Source organism: Scyliorhinus torazame, chromosome 18, assembly GCF_047496885.1.
Source record: "Scyliorhinus torazame isolate Kashiwa2021f chromosome 18, sScyTor2.1, whole genome shotgun sequence".
NCBI classification, from domain to species: Eukaryota; Metazoa; Chordata; class Chondrichthyes; order Carcharhiniformes; family Scyliorhinidae; genus Scyliorhinus; species Scyliorhinus torazame.
This window is the reverse complement of record NC_092724.1, coordinates 110,659,711-110,678,646: the sequence shown is the minus strand read 5'-3', so window position 1 is coordinate 110,678,646 and position 18,936 is coordinate 110,659,711. Positions and strand designations below refer to the sequence as shown.

General features: G+C 45.9%; 1 protein-coding gene across 1 annotated transcript in view; it reads right to left on the bottom strand.

Moving 5' to 3' along the window:
• tbcd (tubulin folding cofactor D) overlaps positions 1–18,936 on the bottom strand; it is a 375,176-nt gene that overhangs the window by 150,503 nt on the left and 205,737 nt on the right. The window contains 3 exon segments of the mRNA XM_072483144.1: positions 4,192–4,254; positions 9,594–9,625; positions 12,611–12,633. Of these exon segments, the coding sequence (XP_072339245.1) occupies positions 4,192–4,254; positions 9,594–9,625; positions 12,611–12,633 (118 nt within the window).

Here is an 18,936-nt window from a genome sequence, read left to right as displayed (position 1 = left end):
GTGGGATTATTTGTGGGAGGTGTTGAGGAGATTTGGCTTTGGAGAGGGGTATGTTAGATGGGTGCAGCTGTTGTATAGGGCCCCAGTGGCGAGCGTGGTCACGAATGGACGGGGATCTGCATATTTTCGGCTCCATAGAGGGACAAGGCAGGGATGCCCTCTGTCCCCATTATTGTTTGCACTGGCGATTGAGCCCCTGGCGATAGCGTTGAGGGGTTCCAAGAAGTGGAGGGGAGTACTTAGGGGAGGAGAAGAGCACCGGGTATCTTTGTATGCGGATGATTTGCTACTATACGTGGCGGACCCGGCGGAGGGGATGCCAGAAATAATGCGGATACTTGGGGAGTTTGGGGATTTTTCAGGGTATAAATTGAACATGGGGAAAAGTGAGTTGTTTGTGGTGCATCCAGGGGAGCAGAGTAGAGAAATAGAGGACCTACCGTTGAGGAAGGTAACAAGGGACTTTCGTTACCTGGGGATCCAGATAGCTAAGAATTGGGGCACATTGCATAGGTTAAATTTAACGCGGTTGGTGGAACAGATGGAGGAGGATTTCAAGAGATGGGATATGGTATCCCTGTCAATGGCAGGGAGGGTGCAGGCGGTTAAGATGGTGGTCCTCCCGAGATTCCTCTTTGTGTTTCAATGCCTCCCGGTGGTGATCACGAAGGCTTTTTTTAAAAGGATTGAAAAGAGCATCATGGGTTTTGTGTGGGCCGGGAAGACCCCGAGAGTGAGGAAGGGATTCTTACAGCGTAGCAGGGATAGGGGGGGGCTGGCACTACCGAGCCTAAGTGAGTATTATTGGGCCGCTAATATTTCAATGGTGAGTAAGTGGATGGGAGAGGAGGAGGGAGCGGCGTGGAAGAGATTAGAGAGGGCGTCCTGTAGGGGGACTAGCCTACAGGCTATGGTGACAGCCCCATTGCCGTTCTCACCGAGGAACTACACCACAAGCCCGGTGGTGGTGGCTACACTGAAGATTTGGGGACAGTGGAGACGGCATAGGGGAAAGACTGGAGCCTTGGGGGGGTCCCCGATAAGAAACAACCATAGGTTTGCCCCAGGGGGAATGGATGGGGGATATGGAATGTGGCAAAGAGCAGGAATAACGCAACTGAAAGATCTGTTTGTAGATGGGAAATTTGCGAGTCTGGGAGCGCTGACCGAGAAATATGGGTTGCCCCAAGGGAATGCATTCAGGTATATGCAACTGAGGGCTTTTGCGAGGCAACAGGTGAGGGAATTCCCGCAGCTCCCGACACAAGAGGTGCAGGACAGAGTGATCTCAAAGACATGGGTGGGGGATGGTAAGGTGTCAGATATATATAGGGAAATGAGGGACGAAGGGGAGACTATGGTAGATGAACTAAAAGGGAAATGGGAAGAAGAGCTGGGGGGAGGAGATCGAGGAGGGGCTGTGGGCAGATGCCCTAAGCAGGGTAAACTCGTCGTCCTCGTGTGCCAGGCTAAGCCTGATTCAGTTTAAGGTATTACACAGGGCACATATGACTGGAGCACGGCTCAGTAAATTTTTTGGGGTGGAGGATAGGTGTGCGAGGTGCTCGAGAAGCCCAGCGAATCATACCCATATGTTTTGGTCATGCCCGGCACTACAGAGGTTTTGGATGGGGGTGACAAAGGTGCTTTCAAAAGTAGTAGGAGTCCGGGTCGAACCAAGCTGGGGGTTGGCTATATTTGGGGTTGCACAAGAGCCGGGAGTGCAGGAGGCGAGAGAGGCCGATGTTTTGGCCTTTGCGTCCCTAGTAGCCCGGCGCAGGATATTGCTAATGTGGAAAGAAGCCAAGCCCCCGGGGGTGGAGACCTGGATAAATGACATGGCGGGGTTTATAAAGCTAGAGCGGATTAAGTTCGTCCTAAGGGGGTCGGCTCAAGGGTTCACCAGGCGGTGGCAACCGTTCGTCGAATACCTCGCAGAAAGATAGACGGAATGGGAAAAAGAAGGCAGCAGCAGTAGCCCAGGATCAGGGGGGGGGAACCAGAAGGACTCTCAGGGTTGTTAATATATACTGTATAGTATGTATAGGTCGTTGCTACAGATAATTATATATTGGACTGTTAAATTATATTTTTGGAGAGTGTTACTTGTGACAAGGCAGTTGCCAATTAGGGCTAGTTTTCATTTTTGTTATTTATTATTTATTCATTTTTTTTTTTGTTTATAAAATAGGTCATTGTTATTTGTGTTGTTATAATATTGTGTAAAGGATGCACAATGTACTGTGTTGGTTGACCAAAAATTTTCAATAAAATATTTAATAAAAAATTTAAAAAAAAAAAAAAAAAAGGACCTACAGTGATGGGGTGCACTCCCCCTTTCCCTGGCGGGGAATGACTGCACTGCCCAGGTTCCTGTTCAGATCCATACGGCTCTTCATCCCCAAGGCCTTTTTCCAAACAGTAGACAAAATGATTGTGTGGTGTGTGTGTGTGTGTGTGCGTGTGCGTATGTGTATCTATGTGCCAGAAAAATACTCAACCAGCCCAATGGTAGAAGCAACACTCAGAACCTGGAACCAGATGAGGCAGCACTTCGGTCTAACCAAGGTGTCCACCATGCCCTGTCAGCGGCAACCATAGGTTTCCACCAGCCATGCTTGAGGCCACCTTTAAGAGGTGGAGACAGGAAGGGGGAACACTAGCGGTTAGGGACTTTTACACAGGGGGCAGACGAGCGACCGTAGAAGAGCTGACAGAGAGACTGGAACTACCGCAGCATAGTGTACCCTGCTAAGCTGAGAGTGACCTACAAATCCAAAGACTTTTACTTTGAGACGGTGGAGGCGGCGGAGGTGTTTGCGAAGGCAGAAGGACTGTGGCAGAATTGAGAAATGGGACTGAGGACTGGTCTTGTACTGAGGATAGGGGGTTGATAGGAGAGCATGTAGCTGCATGTAGCTTTATCTTTTCATGGCATGTTGTTGTATGTACTAAATGAGTCGACGCTGTGTATTTGGACAAGGTAAGAGTTGGGACTTTCCTTTGCAATGATGGTTCTTTGAGGCTTGTGGGATTATGCTGGGGTTGTCTGTTAAAGGGGATTTCTTTGTTTTTCCTGGGTCAGGGCAGGGGGGGAAGGAAACCTGGGCTTAAAACTGGCTGGTTTAAGCTGGGCAGTGAACGGGAGTGAGGTGGGGGGAGGGGCTGTGCCATCAGAGCCGGGTAGAACAGGTTTCAATGAGCCAAGCCGGAATCAAAGGTTGGGGGAAGGGACCGATACTGTGTGAGATGTTTTCGAGAGGAAGTGGAGGGGAGGAGCCTGGAAGGGGGATGGGGGGGGTTTACAATAATTGGGTGTCATTCATTGTACACTTTTGGGGATTGGATGGCCTTGAATATTAGCGGGTCGGGTGGGTGGACTATATATGTTAATGGTGATCATGGGCGATGTTGGATTCCTTTTCTGGGGGTGTTTTTATTTGATGCTTATATTGTCATGCGGGCTGTTGTGTGGGGGCTGGGGGAGGATGGGACCGCTGTTGTTGATAAGGGGTTTGACATTGTATCCGTTACTGTTTACTGGTGGGGATAAATTTTGAAGAAAATGTGAAAAAGAATAAAAACATTTTTTTAAAAACACGGGGAGAACATGCAAACTCCACACGGACAGTGAACCAGAGCGGCGATCAAACCTGGGACCTCGGCACCGTGAGGCAGCAGTGCTAACTACTGTGTCACCATGCTGCCCCCCGCCCCCACAGAGGCTGCTCTCCCCTTTGAGAGCTGACTGGTGGTGATTTAACCCGAGGGTCACCACACACCTCAGGCAAGGGGCAAGGTTGAGAAAGTAGGGCCTTCATGAATAACCTCAGCCAGTGCGGGAATTGAACCTGCGTTGGTGGTGTCGCTTTGCATTACAAACCAGCTGTCCAGCCAACTGAGCTAACCAAAATCATTGCTAAACTCAATCAACCAACGAGGTAATTAAAATGGAGAAGTCGAGACCAGCAACATACTATGCAACTCAAGTGAATTATCTTTGATCCTCTAAGTACACCCCATTAATCTGTAGTTATGGAATTTGATTCTGGGAGTTTTTCTATTTGTAAAATTCCCTGACGTGTCATCCATTTTGTACATTTACCATTACACTCACTACTGGCCTCATCTTTAATAGCAACCAGTAATATTGTACAACTGGAAGTTTCAAATAAAACATTAACAGCTTACCAATTATGGAGTCATTCTTCAAAGGCATTTTTGACAGTGACATTTTTTCTATGAAACAGCAAACTGTCAAAAATTGGGAAAAATAATTTCTGCAGTTAATGATAATTTCCTAATTGATGTATTTTCAAATCTATTGATCAACATTTATGAATAAATGGAACATTTTACCAATGGTTAATCCCAAATCAAAGCAATACAACATTCAGTTTTTACTTTAAAATAGCAAGAGATGTTTGATTAACCGTAACATACAGATCAGGATGCACGAAATAGGGCAAAAACAGTTAATGCCGCCTGATCCATCCAGATATGGTGCAGCCCATATTCACCATTCGTCCCAACTCCAACCAAGTCACAGAATCTTCAAGGTGAAGTCAAAATAAATGAAAAAGCCGTAGTACATTTTAGGACAACTCTGGGACCAGCAGTTGCAGCGTTAGAAAAATTAAAAGTAATCTTATTTAATTAAATTCAGCGAGATTTCACAGAATTATTCAATCATATATATCCTCAATGCTTTTAAGCATCAACTTCCTGCACTGTCAAAACATTTATGGACCTACGCTCCCAGGTCCCTGCATTCCCTTTAAAATCGTACCATTTATTTGATATTACTTCAACACATTCTTCCTATCAAAACATATCGCTTCACACTTCTCTTCATTGAATTTCATCTGTCACGTGTATGCCTATTTCACTATCTGTCTTTATCTTCTTGAAGTAGGTTACTATCCTCCCCAGATTTCTGAGTTTCATGTTATCTGCAGACTTCTAAATTATGTGCTGTACAATGTATATCCAAGTCCAGATCATTTATCTAAATAAAGAAGAACAGGGGTGCTCATACTGATTCCAGGGGACACCAGTGTATATTACTTCCAGCCTGAAAACAATTGTTCACTACTACCCTTCGTTCAAACATGGACAAAAGAGCGGAATGCAGGAGGTGAGGTGAGAGTGACTGCCCTTGGCATCAAGGAGCCCTAGCTAAATTGTTTTTTTTTTAAATTTAGAGTACCCAATTTTTTTTTTCCAATAAAGGGGCAATTTAGTGTGGCCAATCCACCTAACCTGCACATCTTTGGGTTGTGGGGGCGAAACCCACACAAACACGGCGGGAATGTGCAAACCCCACACGGACAGTGACCCAGAGCCGGGACGAACCTGGGACCTCGGCGCCGTGAGGCAGCAGGGCTAACCCACTGCGCCACCGTGCTGCCCTGCTAAATTGTTGGTTGGAGATCAATCATCTCAACTCCAGGATATCACTACAGGAGTTCCTCAGGGTAGGGTCCCAGACCTAACCATCTTCAGCTGCTTCATCAATAACCTCCCTTCCCTCATATAAGGTCCAAAGTGTGGATGTTTGCAGATGACTGCACAATGTTCAGTACCATTTGTGACTCCTCAGATAATGAAGCAGTCCATGTGCAAATGCAGCAAGAGTTGGATAATATCCAAGCTTGAGCTGACAAGTGGCAAGTTACATTTGTGCCATACAAGAGCCAGGCAATGACCATCTCCTACAGGAGAGGATCAAACCACCGCTCCATGACATTCAATGGCATTACCATCGCTGAATCCCCCACAATCAATATCCTGGGGGTTACCATTGATCAGAAACTGAACTGGACTAGCCACATTAATATTGTGGCTACCAGGGCAGGTCAAAGACTAGGAATCCTACGGTGAGTAACTCACCTCCTGACCCCCCCCCAAAGCCTGTCTACCACATGCAAGGCACAAGTCACGAGTGTAATGGAATACTCTCCATTTGCCTGGATGAGTGCAGCTCCAACAACACTCAAGAAGCTCGACACCATCCAGGACAAAGCAGCCCGCTTGATTGCTCCCCTTTCCACAAACATTCAAACCCTCCACCACCGACAAACAGTGGCAGCCATGTGTACCATCTACAAGATGCACTGCAGTAACTCACCAAGTTAGACAACACCTTCCAAACCCACGACCACTACCATCTAGAAGGACAAGAGCTGCAGATACCTGGGAAGCCCACCACCTGGAGGTTCCCCTCCAAGTCACTCACCGCCCTGACTTGGAAATATATCGCCGTTCCTTTACTGTTGCTGGGACAAAATGCTGGAACACCCTCCCTAACAGCACACTGGGTGCACCTACAACGCAAGGACTGCAGAGGTTCAAGAAGGCAACTCACCACCACCTTTAGAGGGGCAACTAGGGTTGGGCAATAAATGCTGGCTTAACCAGCGATCATAAGACCAGACAACGTAGGAGTAACAAGTAGGCCATTTGGCCCATTGGGTCTGCTTCACCTTCAATTAGATCATGACTGATCTGATGTGATACCCTTCAACTCCACTTTCCCGCATTATCCCCATACCTCTTGATTCCCTTACTGATTAAAAATGTGTCCATCTCAGCCTTGAACAAACCTAATGTTCCAGGCTCTACAGTAAGAATTTCACAGATTCATTGCTCTCAGAGAAGAAATTTCTCCTCATCTCTGTCATAAATGGGCGATCCCCACTCTGGTCCTAGACTCTCTAGCAAACAGTCAGCTTAACATTAATCTGGGGCAAATTTATGGAAGAATATGAGTTGGGAAATGACATCCAGCAGCTAGGGGAAACAAACTCTCATGAATTACCCTGTCAAGCTCCTGAGAATCCTATATGTCTCAATAAGGCCACCTCTCATTCTTCTAAACTCCAATGAGTTAAGGCCCAATCTCTCCTCATAAGAAAATCCCTCCATACCTGGGATCAACCTAGTAAACCTTCTCTGGACTGCCTCCAATGCCAGTATATCCTTCCTTAGATAAGGGGACCAAAATCGTTCGCAGTATTCCAGGTGCAGTCTAACTAGCGCCTTTTAAAGGATCCCCAACTCCCTCTGTGCTGCAGCTATCTGCAGTCTTTCTCCATTTATATAATACTCAACTCCTTTATTCTTCCTACCAAAGTTCATAACTGCATATTTTCCTGCATTATATTCCATCGGCCAAGTTTCTGCCCACTCACATAACTTGTTTATATCTCTCTGCAGACTCTGTGTCATCCTCACCACTTGCCTTCCCATCTATTTTTATGTCATCTGTAAACTTGGCAATCATACATTCACTTCTCTCATCCAAGTTCCAGCACTGATGTCTGTGGCACTCCACTAGTTATCGGTTACCAGCCTGAAAATGCCCCTCCTATCCCAATTCTCTGTCTTCTATTAGTTAACCAATCCTCTATCCATGCTAATGTACTACCCCCAATACCATGGGCGCTTATCGTAATAAGTAGCCCTCTGTGAGGTATCTTATCGAATGCATTTGGAAGTCCATACATGAAACAATCAAACTACCCTCATCAGGAGTTGGTTGTGAGCCACCTTCTTGAACCACTGCAGTCCATGTGGGGTAGTTCCATCCATAGTGCTATTAGGGACGGAGTTGCAGAAATTTGACCGAGCGACAGTGAAGGAGTGATGATAAAGTTCCAAGTCAGGATGGCGTGTGACTTGGGGGGGGATCTTGCAGATGGTGGTGTTCACATATATCTGCTGCTCTTGTCCTTCTAGATAGTAGAGATTGTGGGTTTGGCCAGATTGTCAAAGGAGCCTTGGTGAGTTAATGCAGTGCATTTTGCAGATAGTACACACTGCTGCCACAGTGCATTGGCGGTCGAGGGAGTAAATGTTGAATGTGGTGCACGAGGTGACAATCAAGCTGCCTGCTTTGGCCTGGACAATGTCAAGCTTCTCGAGTGCTGTTTCAGCTGCACAGATCCAGACAAGTGGTGAGTATTCCATCACACTCCAGACTTGTGCCTTGTAAATGGTGGACAGGCTCTGGGGAACCAGGTGAGTTACTGACTGCAAAATTCCAGTATCTGGAATAGTATTTATATGGCTTGTGCAGTTCAATTTCTGGTCAATGGTCACCCCCAGGATGTTAATAGTGGGGGAATTCTGTGATGGCAGTGCCATTGAATGTCATGGGGAGATTTGATTCTCTCTTGTTGGAGATGGTAATTGCCTGGCACTTATGTGGCACGAATGTTATTTGTCTCGTCAGTCCAAACCTGAATATTGTCCAGGTCTTGTTGCATATGGACACTGTTTGCTTCGATGTTTTGCATGGCTCATAATAAAAATAGATTGGTTTTGCAGAAGCTATTTAGTATTTAAAATATAATTGATTGCAAATGAATTATTTGTATAGGAATTTATTTTTTCTCAAACAAGTAAACAACATTAGAAACCCTGCTTCATTAGTGTATAGGGCAAAATGTCTTCCCCTGCCAAATTCACAAAATCAAACCAACCTTTGAAACTTTAACTCCCTTTCAAATATTTGACCTAAAAATATTTTGTGGTGACTAACAGGGGTACAGTAGGTTGGAACGGTATTTAATATATCAGGCTGCAGCAGTCAATGTATTTTGAAATAATCTTACAAAAATGGAACAAGACTTAACTACAATTAACAGACAAGAAAATGGTTGTGGATTTATTTTTCAGATGATCGCATTTAAAATGACAAAATCTACAGTAGTCACTTTCCTCCCCAAATAAGGTGACAAGTTCCATAAATAAATTCAGGCTTTGCCTGAATATTAAAAAAAATATGTACTTTATATTTGAACAAGAGATCCTCAATTATATTTTAGCCTCAAACTTTCACTGTTTCACTTTGTGGGGAAGGAATTTTCCTGATGAAGAATCCTCCAGAATAGGACTTTCCTATATTTCAATGATCACTCCTTCATTCTGAGTGAGATACCAAGGTGTTGCCAGTACAAACGCAAACACACCCGATAGCATTGTTTTTTCTTCAGAATAGGCTACACTCAAGTTGAGTTAAAAACATTGCCTACTCTTCATTGGTTCTAGAACACTTTCAAACAATCCAAGATCGCAAAAGGTGCGGTAGGGTGGTAAGAAAGGCACATTATATTGGATATTAGGATACTAGGCTCACATTCTCAATGATCAGGTGGCAGAAGCATACATAAATGGAATAAAGTTATTGCATTTTACAATTATCAAACTATTATAAACAAACTATGATAAAGAACGAAGTATGTATTTTGATATACAGGCTGGAATTCTCTGGCCATTGGAAATCTTTTTTCCTACTGGCAGCGCACCCCTGCCCACGGGGTGCGTGGGATGGCTTCAATGGGAAATCCCATTGGCAAGCTGTGGGAATAGAGAATCCTGCCGTCAGGTGGGAATAGAGAATCCCGTCCCCAGAAATACGCGGCGAGGGAATCGGCGAATCTGACCCATAATATATGAAAACTAATTGATAGCTCATTCTCTATATCAAGTAGCAAATAGTTGAATGCAAATTGTTGGTCAGAGTACAATTTTGAGGTTCTGATTACATAAATATGAAGAGGTGAAAGGGAGTAACTTTTTCAACGTACCTGCTGGTCTCATAAATGCTCCACCAAACCCTCTATAGAAAACAAATAAAAAGGTAATTCAGTTCTTAATCATGGAATCATACAAAAAAAACGGTTTACCATTTTATATTCCCAGCTCTTTTTGTCGCCAGAGAAGCGTAAATAACCTGTTGATTCCCAATGTCCATAAGTGTCTGTAGACATAGACTTATGGTCTGTACCCGAGTTGCATTGCAATCAGTCTTAACACTGACTTTTATCTGGAAGCATAGCTCAGTTCTACTAATGTACAGTAGACAATTTTTCAAGATGTTATCATCCAATCCAGAGTCAGCGGGCAAAATTACCTGGGCAAGCAGTTCTCAACTATTAGTTAAAAACCCTGTATGACATTATTATTTTTAAAGTTGGCCTGAATGAGACTGCTGTAGCCAGGGTGTGCAAGTACAGCCTTTCCAATAGGTCTATATCAGTCAAGGCAATGTGCCAGGAACACGTCAGGAACAATAATGACTGAAGAAGTAGCAGAAGTATCTCATTTACCAGCAGGTAGGGTGGACAGGGTACCTGAATCTTAACCTTCTGTCACAAAAACCCTACGGACAGCCAACATATTTAATTTTTCCAGTGGCAATGCACCTAAAATAACTTGCACATTCAGGTTAAACAGTACACACAATTTACCAAAGATTAAGGCTCTTGGCAGCATAGGTGTCACCAGGACGAAACATTAGAGACAGAAGCATTGGGAGAGAAAATTAGTGTTACGGGTGCAAATGTGAGGTAGTCTAGGTTTGGCGTTTATGGACATAAAAACTGCATATCGTGTGGCAAATAAGGTTGGTGAACTGCGACACAAATCCCCATATGGGTCTATGATGTAGCAGCAATAACAGAAACCCGATTCAAAGAAGGTGAGGATTGGGAACTTAATATTCCTGTCCACAAGTTATTCGGAAAAAATATGGTGTATTGGAATCAAAAGTTGGTAAGCAAAACAGTAATTGACTAATGGAAGGTATTCAAAAATGAGATGGTTCAAGAAAATGATGAGGGCAAAGGAAGGGAAATTAAAGATAGACAGATGGTGAAAAATATAAAGATTAAAATGAAGCAGAAAAATATCTTATCAATGGAAGGTTGATTGATAATACAGTAAACAAAAACAAACACAAAGCACAGCAGAGACCAAAAATGAATAAATGAGGCAGCATCTGTGGGAGAGAGAAACAAAGTTAAAGTTTTGAGTCCGTATGACTCTTGGTTCACTGCTGCTGCAGAGCTGCTCAGTTTTTCCAGCATTTCCTATTTTATTTTATTATATTATGTAAAAGACTTGCAGTTGCATGTTCAACTGTTCTTGAAGGCAGCAGGACAAATTGAGCAGGTAATTAAAATATTTATAGGATCCTTAGCTTTATTACGAAAGACAGGGAGTACAAAAGCATGGAAGCTTTGCTAATCAAAGACTGGTTAGGCCACAGCTTGAGCACTGTGTGTATTTCACTGTGGGCATCTCTTTAGGAAGAATGCCAAGAGGAGATTTACTGGAATGGGACCAGAAATGAGGGACTTCGATAATGAGGAGAGACTGAAGAAACTGGGACTGTTCAAGGTTAAGAGGAGATTTGGCTGAGGTGGTCAAAACATGAATAGTTTAGATGGAGTAAATAAGAAGATATAGTTTTCAGTGACAGAAGAGTGTCAGAAATCAGAGAACGCAGACATAAGGTTATTGGCTAAAGAACCAGAGGTGACATGAGGAAAATAAATTTTACACTGCAAGCTGTTGCAACCTGGAATGGACTGCCTGATGGAATAGTGGTTGCAGTTTCTATATTAACATTTAAAAAGAACGTGGATATATACTTCAAGTTTCTATGGCTAGGGAAATAGTCGTGGTGTGGAACGAATTGGATAGCTCAATCAAACAATTAACAGATGCACAATGGTTTCATAGAACATAGAACATAGAAAATACAGCACAGAACAGACCCTTCGGCCCACGATGTTGTGCCGAACCTTTGTCCTAGATTAATCATAGATTATCATTGAATTTACAGTGCAGAAGGAGGCCATTCGGCCCTTTGAGTCTGCACCGGCCAATTCACCTAACCCGCACATCTTTGGATTGTGGGAGGAAACCGGAGCACCCGGAGGAAACCCACGCAGACACGGGGAGGACGTGCAGACTCCGCACAGACAGTGACCCAAGCCGGAATTGAACCTGGGACCCTGGTGCTGTGAAGCAATTGTGCTATCCACAATGCTACCGTGCTGCCACAGGTTTCATTCTATGCGGTGTCATTCCACGATTCTATATTATGTATTAGCCGAGCTTTGTGGTTTTAAGATATTTTTGTAAAAAAAATTAGCAGGTACAATTGATTATTATTTTCAACCATCAGGAAAAACTTGTTGTGAGACAACCTTGTCGAGCTGAGGCCATCAAACATTCTAGAGATGGTATTTGCTCATTGGCTGAATATCACCTCAAAAGAGGAAATTTTCTATGCCATTAAAATACTTCAACAAACATAACACTGAACTTAAACAGTTAAAATCAGAGCTATAAATACAAAAGATCTGGAAACATGCAGGGGAAAAGAAGTATAAGAGCTACTTCATGAAATTTCTCCCAAAATCTAACTCGAGTTTTCATCATTTTGGGGGGGAAATGTGAACAGAAGATGAACCAGAATGAAAGATGATGCTTCTGATTATTCTGCCTTCACCTGATTTTGCATTAGATTGTTACAAATCAATAATAAACAGAAAAATAACTGTAAAAATAAACACTGAAAAGCCAGAATCTTACGTTTTTAAAAGTCATATGTGTTGTATTTGAATGTGCAAGTGACAGGGGACAATATTGATAAAGTGCAAGGTCAGACAGTCTAATCAGTTTAGTAGGACTTAAATAATATGAATTGAAATGGTGTTGACTGTTCTGAACAAATAACACTGATAATTAAAACTGCCATAACAATTAAATAAGTCTGAATGAATGCAGAGAAGTTTTAAAACAAAATGCTTACCTGTATAACTGGCAGTTATAAAGCTGAAATAAATAACTGCCATTAGGCATATACAAATTGTATCCATGTGCGCATTCGTATTACAACAGAACAGATTGATCAGTTTAACATTGGCATACATTTGTTAAAAAATTGTTTGACACACCAAATCTAATCAGCGAAGAAATCAAATATAAAGACTTCACAAAATCAATTGCAGGGTTTGCTTATTACTATGTAAATAGCAATGAGCAAGAAGTCATGTATGTGCTGGATGCTTCTTACTACACTAAAAAGAAACAAGGAAGACTTTCCTCCTGAAAGATCATATTGGTGGAGTTTTCCCAATATGAATGCAGCCAGCATTTCCAACTACACAGCAACTTCACTCATATAGATCTCTTTCTTAGGCAGTTGAGGATGACTTGCTTGCACACAAAAATTAGTTTTCAAGTGACTAAGGCCAATGTGCGCTTTCCTGCCCCAGGTCATTTTTAGGGGCAGAAAATACCTGTGCGTTCTTTTAATGTGGGGTGGACGTTGCACACCAGCTACCACATGGGCTAGATGCAACAAGGCCTTGGTCCAGTGGCAAGGGATCTTATTTTTTTTTTTAACTAATATTTTTATTGAGGTCTTTGAAAATGTTTATAACATTAACAAAAACAATAACATCCACATGGCAAAATGAACATCCCCCCCCCCCACCGCCAGCCCAATCTTCACACACCTCAACCAAACAACAACAATTCCCCCCCCCCCCTCCCCTCCCCCTGGAATACTGCATCTGCTGACATTTTAATTTTCCCCGAGAAAGTCGACGAACGGCTGCCACCTCCGAGAGAACCCTAAAATTGACCCTCTTGTGGCGAACTTTATTTTCTCGAGACTGAGAAACCCAGCCATGTCACTAACCCAGGTCTCTACACTCGGGGGTTTCGAGTCCCTCCACATTAATAAGATCTGTCTCTGGGCTACCAGGGAGGCAAAGGCTAGAACGTCGGCCTCTTTTGCCCCTTAACCTCCCGGATCTTCCGACACTCCAAAGATCGCTACCTCCGGACTCGGCACCTCCCGTGTTTTAAGCACCGTGGACATTGCCTTAGCAAAACCCTGCCAAAACCCTCTAAGCAACGGGAATGCCCAAAACATGTAGACATGATTTGCTGGGCTTCCTGCGCACCTCGCACACCTATCCTCTACCCCGAAAAACCTGCTCATCCTAGCCACTGTCATGTGTGCGCGGTGGACTACCTTAAATTGTATCAGGCTAAGCCTGGCGCACGATGAGGAGGTATTAACCCTGCTTACAGCATCCGCCCATAGACCCGCCTCTATCTCTCCACCTAGCTCATCCTCCCACTTGCCCTTAAGCTCCTCCACCGGAGTTTCCTCCACCTCCGAAAGCTCCTGGTAAATATCCAATACCTTCCCCTCCCCCACCCAGGTACTGGAAACTACTCTAACCTGTACCCCCGTGGCGGCAGCAGCGGAAAGGCCGGCACATGCTTTCTCAGGAAGTCTCACACCTGCAAATACCTAAAACCATTCCCTGGTGGCAATTTAAATTTATCCTCCAAAGCTTTCAAGCTGGGAAAGCTCCCAGCTATAAATAAATCCACCATCCTTCGGATTCCTGCCCCTTGCCACCTCCGGAACCCGCCATCTAGCCTACCCGGTACAAACCTGTGGTTGTTATAAATCGGGGTCCACTCTCTTATATCTCTTCCATTGCCCCCAGATCCTCAGAGCCGCCACTACCACCAGACATGTGGAGTATCGGGCCGGCGAGAACGGCAGAGGTGCCGTTACCAATGCTCCAAGACTGGCGTCTTTACATGACGCCGCCTCCATCCACTCCCATGCCGACCCCTCCCCCACTACCCACTTCCTAATCATGGCTATAATAGCCGCCCAGCAGTAATTGCAGAAGTTTGGCAGCACCACCTCCCCCTCCCCCCGACTGCGCTCCAGCAACACTTTCTTCACTCGCGGGGATTTACTCGCCCACACAAAGCCCGAATTAATCTTATTCACCCGCTTGAAAAAGGCCTTAGGGATAAAGATGGTGAGGCACTGAAAGACAAATAGAAATCTGGGGAGGACCGTCATCTTCACGGTCTGTACCCTCCCCGCCAGTGATAGCGGGAGTATGTCCCAGCTCTTAAAGTCCCCTTCCATTTGATCTACCAACCGGGATAGGTTTAACTTGTGTAGTATCTCCCATTTCCGGGCCACCTGGATTCCCAGATATCGAAAGCTCTTCCCTACCATTCTAAACAGCAGCTCTCCCAGTCTCTTTTCCTGCCCTCTTGCCTGGATCACAAACATCTTGCTCTTCCCCATGTTCAATTTATACCCCGAATAACTACCAAATTCCCCCAAGGTTTGCATTACTTCCCCCATCACCTCCAACACGGTAGCCTTGTGGATAGCACAATTGCTTCACAGCTCCAGGGTCCCAGGTTCGATTCCGGCTTGGGTCACTGTCTGTGCGGAGTATGCACATCCTCCCCGTGTGTGCGTGGGTTTCCTCCGGGTGCTCCGGTTTCCTCCCACAGTCCAAAGATGTGCAGGTTAGGTGGATTGGCCATGATAAATCACCCTTAGTGTCCAAAATTGCCCTTAGTGTTGGGTGGGGTTACTGGGTTATGGGGATAGGGTGGCGGTGTTGACCTTGGGTAGGGTGCTCTTTCCAAGAGCCGGTGCAGACTCGATGGGCCGAATGGCCTCCTTCTGCACTGTAAATTCTATGATAACAGTTTTGAAATGTACAAGAGCAGGTCATCTGCGTAGAGCGAGACCCGGTGCTCCACCCCCCTCCCCCCGATCCAGCCCTTTCCAGTTCCTAGAGGCTCTTAACGCCATGGGCAAAGGCTCTATGGCCAGAGCAAACAGTAACGGGGAGAGGGGGGCACCCTTGTCTCGTCCCTCGGTGTAGTTTAAAATATCCCGATCTCAGCCGGTTCGTACTTACACTCGCTACTGGTGCCTGATAGAGCAACCGCACCCAGTTGATAAAGCCCTCACCAAACCCAAACCTTCCCAGCGCCTCCCACAAGTAATTTCACTCCACCCGATCAAAAGCCTTCTCCGTCGCTACTACCACCACCGCCTCCCCTCCTTCTGAGGGCATCATAATAACATTTAGAAGCCTTCGAACATTGGCCTTAAGTTGCCTGCCCTTAACAAATCCCGTCTGGTCTTCCCCCATCACCCCCGGGACACAGTCCTCTATCCTTGTGGCCAGTATCTAAGCCAGCAGTTTGGCATCCACATTCAGTCGAGAAATCGGCCTGTACGCGCCAGATCCTTCTCCTGTTTTAGGATCAATGAAATCGAGGCCTGTGACATTGTTGGGGGGAGGACTCCCTTCTCTCTTGCTTCGTTAAATGTCCTCCACAGCAGTGGGCTCAATATCTCTGAAAACGTCTAATAGAATTCCACCGGGTAGCCGTCAGGCGCTGGGGCCTTGCCCGACTGCATGCCCTCCAGCCCCTTGATTATCTCCTCAATCTCAATTGGGGCCCCCAGCCCCTCCACCAGGTCCTCCTCCACCCTCGGGAACCTCAGCTGATCCAAAAATTGCCTCATCCCCTCCACTCCAGCCGGGGGTTCCGACTCATACAATTGACTATAAAAATTCTTAAACACCTCGTTCACCCCCGCTGGGTCCAGGACCGTATTACTGTCTCTACTCTACCTATCTCTCTGGCCGCCTCTCTTTTCCTGAGCTGGTGCGCCAACATTCTGCTTGCCTTTTCCCCGTACTCATAGATCGCAACCCCTGCCTTCCTCAACTGTTCCACTGCTTTCCCTGTGGTCAACAGCCCAACTCCACCTGCAACCTCCGCCGCTCCCTCAGGAGCCCAGCGTCCAGGGCCTCGGAGTATCTCCTGTCCACCTGGAGTATCTCCTCCACTAATCTATCCCTCTCAGCCCGTTCCACCTTTTCTCTGTGGGCCCGTATCGAGATTAATTCCCCTCTGACTACTGCCTTCAAAGCTTCCCAGACCGTCGCTGCAGAGACCTCCCCTGAAGCATTTGTTTCAAGGTATTTCTGGATGGACTTGTTAACCCACCCAAAAACTGCCTCGTCCACTAGCAACCCCACATCCAGTCTCCACAGCGGGCGTTGCCCTCCCTCCACACTAACCCGTAGATCCACCCAGTGCGGGGCATGATCCGACACTGCAATAGCCGAATACTCAGTATCCACCACTTCGGTATTAGGGGCTGGTTTAGCTCACTGGGCTAAATCGCTGGCTTTTAAAGCAGACAAAGGCAGGCCAGCAGCACGGTTCAATTCCCATACCAGCCTCCCCGAACAGGCGCCAGAATGTGGCGACTAGGGGCTTTTCACAGTAACTTTATTGAAGCCTACTCGTGACAATAAGCGATTTTCATTTCATTCATATTAGTGCCCTGCTCAGAACAAAAAGGTCGATGCGTGAGTATACCTTGTGGACATGAGAAAAAATGAAAACTCCTTCGCCCTTGGCTGTCTACACCCTCCATCTGTTCCATAAAACCCTCCAATTCCTTTGCCGCAGCCGAACTCCTCCCTGTCCTGGATATTGACCGGTCCAATTCCGGATTAATGACTGTGTTGAAGTCCCCTCCCATGATCAGGTTTTGTGACTCTAAGTCTGGGATCTTACCGAACACCCACCTCATAAATTCCACATCGTCCCAATTTGGAGCATATATGTTCACAAGTACCACTCGCACCCCCTCCAGCTTCACACTCACCATTATGTACCTACCCTCTTGTCTGACACGATTCTCCCTGCCTCGAAAGCCACTTGCTTGCTGATCAAGGTCACTACGCCCTGATCTTTGAGTCGAGTCCTGAGTGGAACTCTTGGCTAACCCACCCCTTCCTCAATCTCGTCTGGTCTGTAACCTTTAGGTGTGTATCTTGTAGCATTGCCACATCCGCCTTACGTTCCGCCAAATGCGCGAACACGCGAGCCCTCTTGACCGGCCCATTCAGTCCTCTCACGTTCCATGTGACTAGCCATCACCCTTTTTAGGCCAGCCTCAAGCTCGCGCCCCCCGCTTCCTCGAGACCCCTCTCAGGCTGTCGCCGTTCCCGACCTTCCATTTGCCCCCTAATAACAGTTCCTCCCCATCAGCAAAGCTGCTTCCCACCCCCCCCTCCCTCTCCCCCCACCCAGCAACACTAAAAACCCAATCCCCCAAGTCATGCTCCAGCTTAACACCTGCCCATCCCCCACTGTGCTTCCGAGAGTCAGCTGACCCATGCTGACTCGATAGCTCCCATCCCTGGCACCAAGCAATCTGTCTCCCTATTGTTCACTCCTCTCTTCCCCCCCTCACATGAATAAACATTTTAACAGCATCACATTCCCCAGTAAACAAACAGCAAAAAAAAAAGTGAAGAAACAAACACTTTAGAAAAATAGTCACCCAAAAAGCAGAACTAAATTCAAAGCCCATCTCCCCCTCAAACAAGGTTTCTGCAAGACAAAACAACCTTTAACCATCCACACAGCCCATTATTTCACACAGAACTACTTACATTTTTACAATCCAACACCACAACTCACCACCACAGAACTTCTCCGAGGCTTAAATGTCTTTTAATTCGCCTCCAGCTTATTTTCTTTAATAAAGGTCCATACTTTGTCAGGTGTTTCGAAATAGAAGTCCCTTTCCTCATGTGTGACCCACAGACGGGCTGGGTGCAGCATCCCGAACTTCACCCCCTTCTTAAAGAGGGTCGTTTTTGCCCAATTGAACCCAGCTCGTCTCTTGGCCAAATCCACTCACAGGTCCTGATAAATACGCAACTCACAGTTCTCCCACTTGCTGCTCCGTTCTTTCTTGGCCCACCGCAAAACGTGTTCCTTGTCCATAAAATGGTGAAAACGTACCACCGCTGGCCCTCGGCGGTTTGTTCGCTCTGGGCTTCCTAGCGAGGGCTCTGTGCACTCTGTCCACTTCCAGGGGCCGAGGGAACGCCCCAGCCCCCATCAACTTCTCCAACATGTCCGTCACATAGACCCTCGCATCCGATCCCTCACTGCCTTCGGGGAGGCCAACAATTCTGAGATTCTGCCTCCTGGACCTATTCTCCAGGTCCTCCAGCTTCTCCTGCATTCTTTTCTGGCGGTTGTTCATCATCCTCACCTTGCTTTCCAGCACGGTTATATACTCCTCATGCTCGGACAACTTTTGTTCGACCTCCTGGATCGCTCTCCCGTGGGTTTCCTGATTCTGAATCACTTGATCAATCGAAACCTAAATCGGGTCCAGAGTATCCTTCTTCAGCTTGGCGAAGCAATCCTCGAAAAACTTCACCAGCTACTCCGTCGACCACT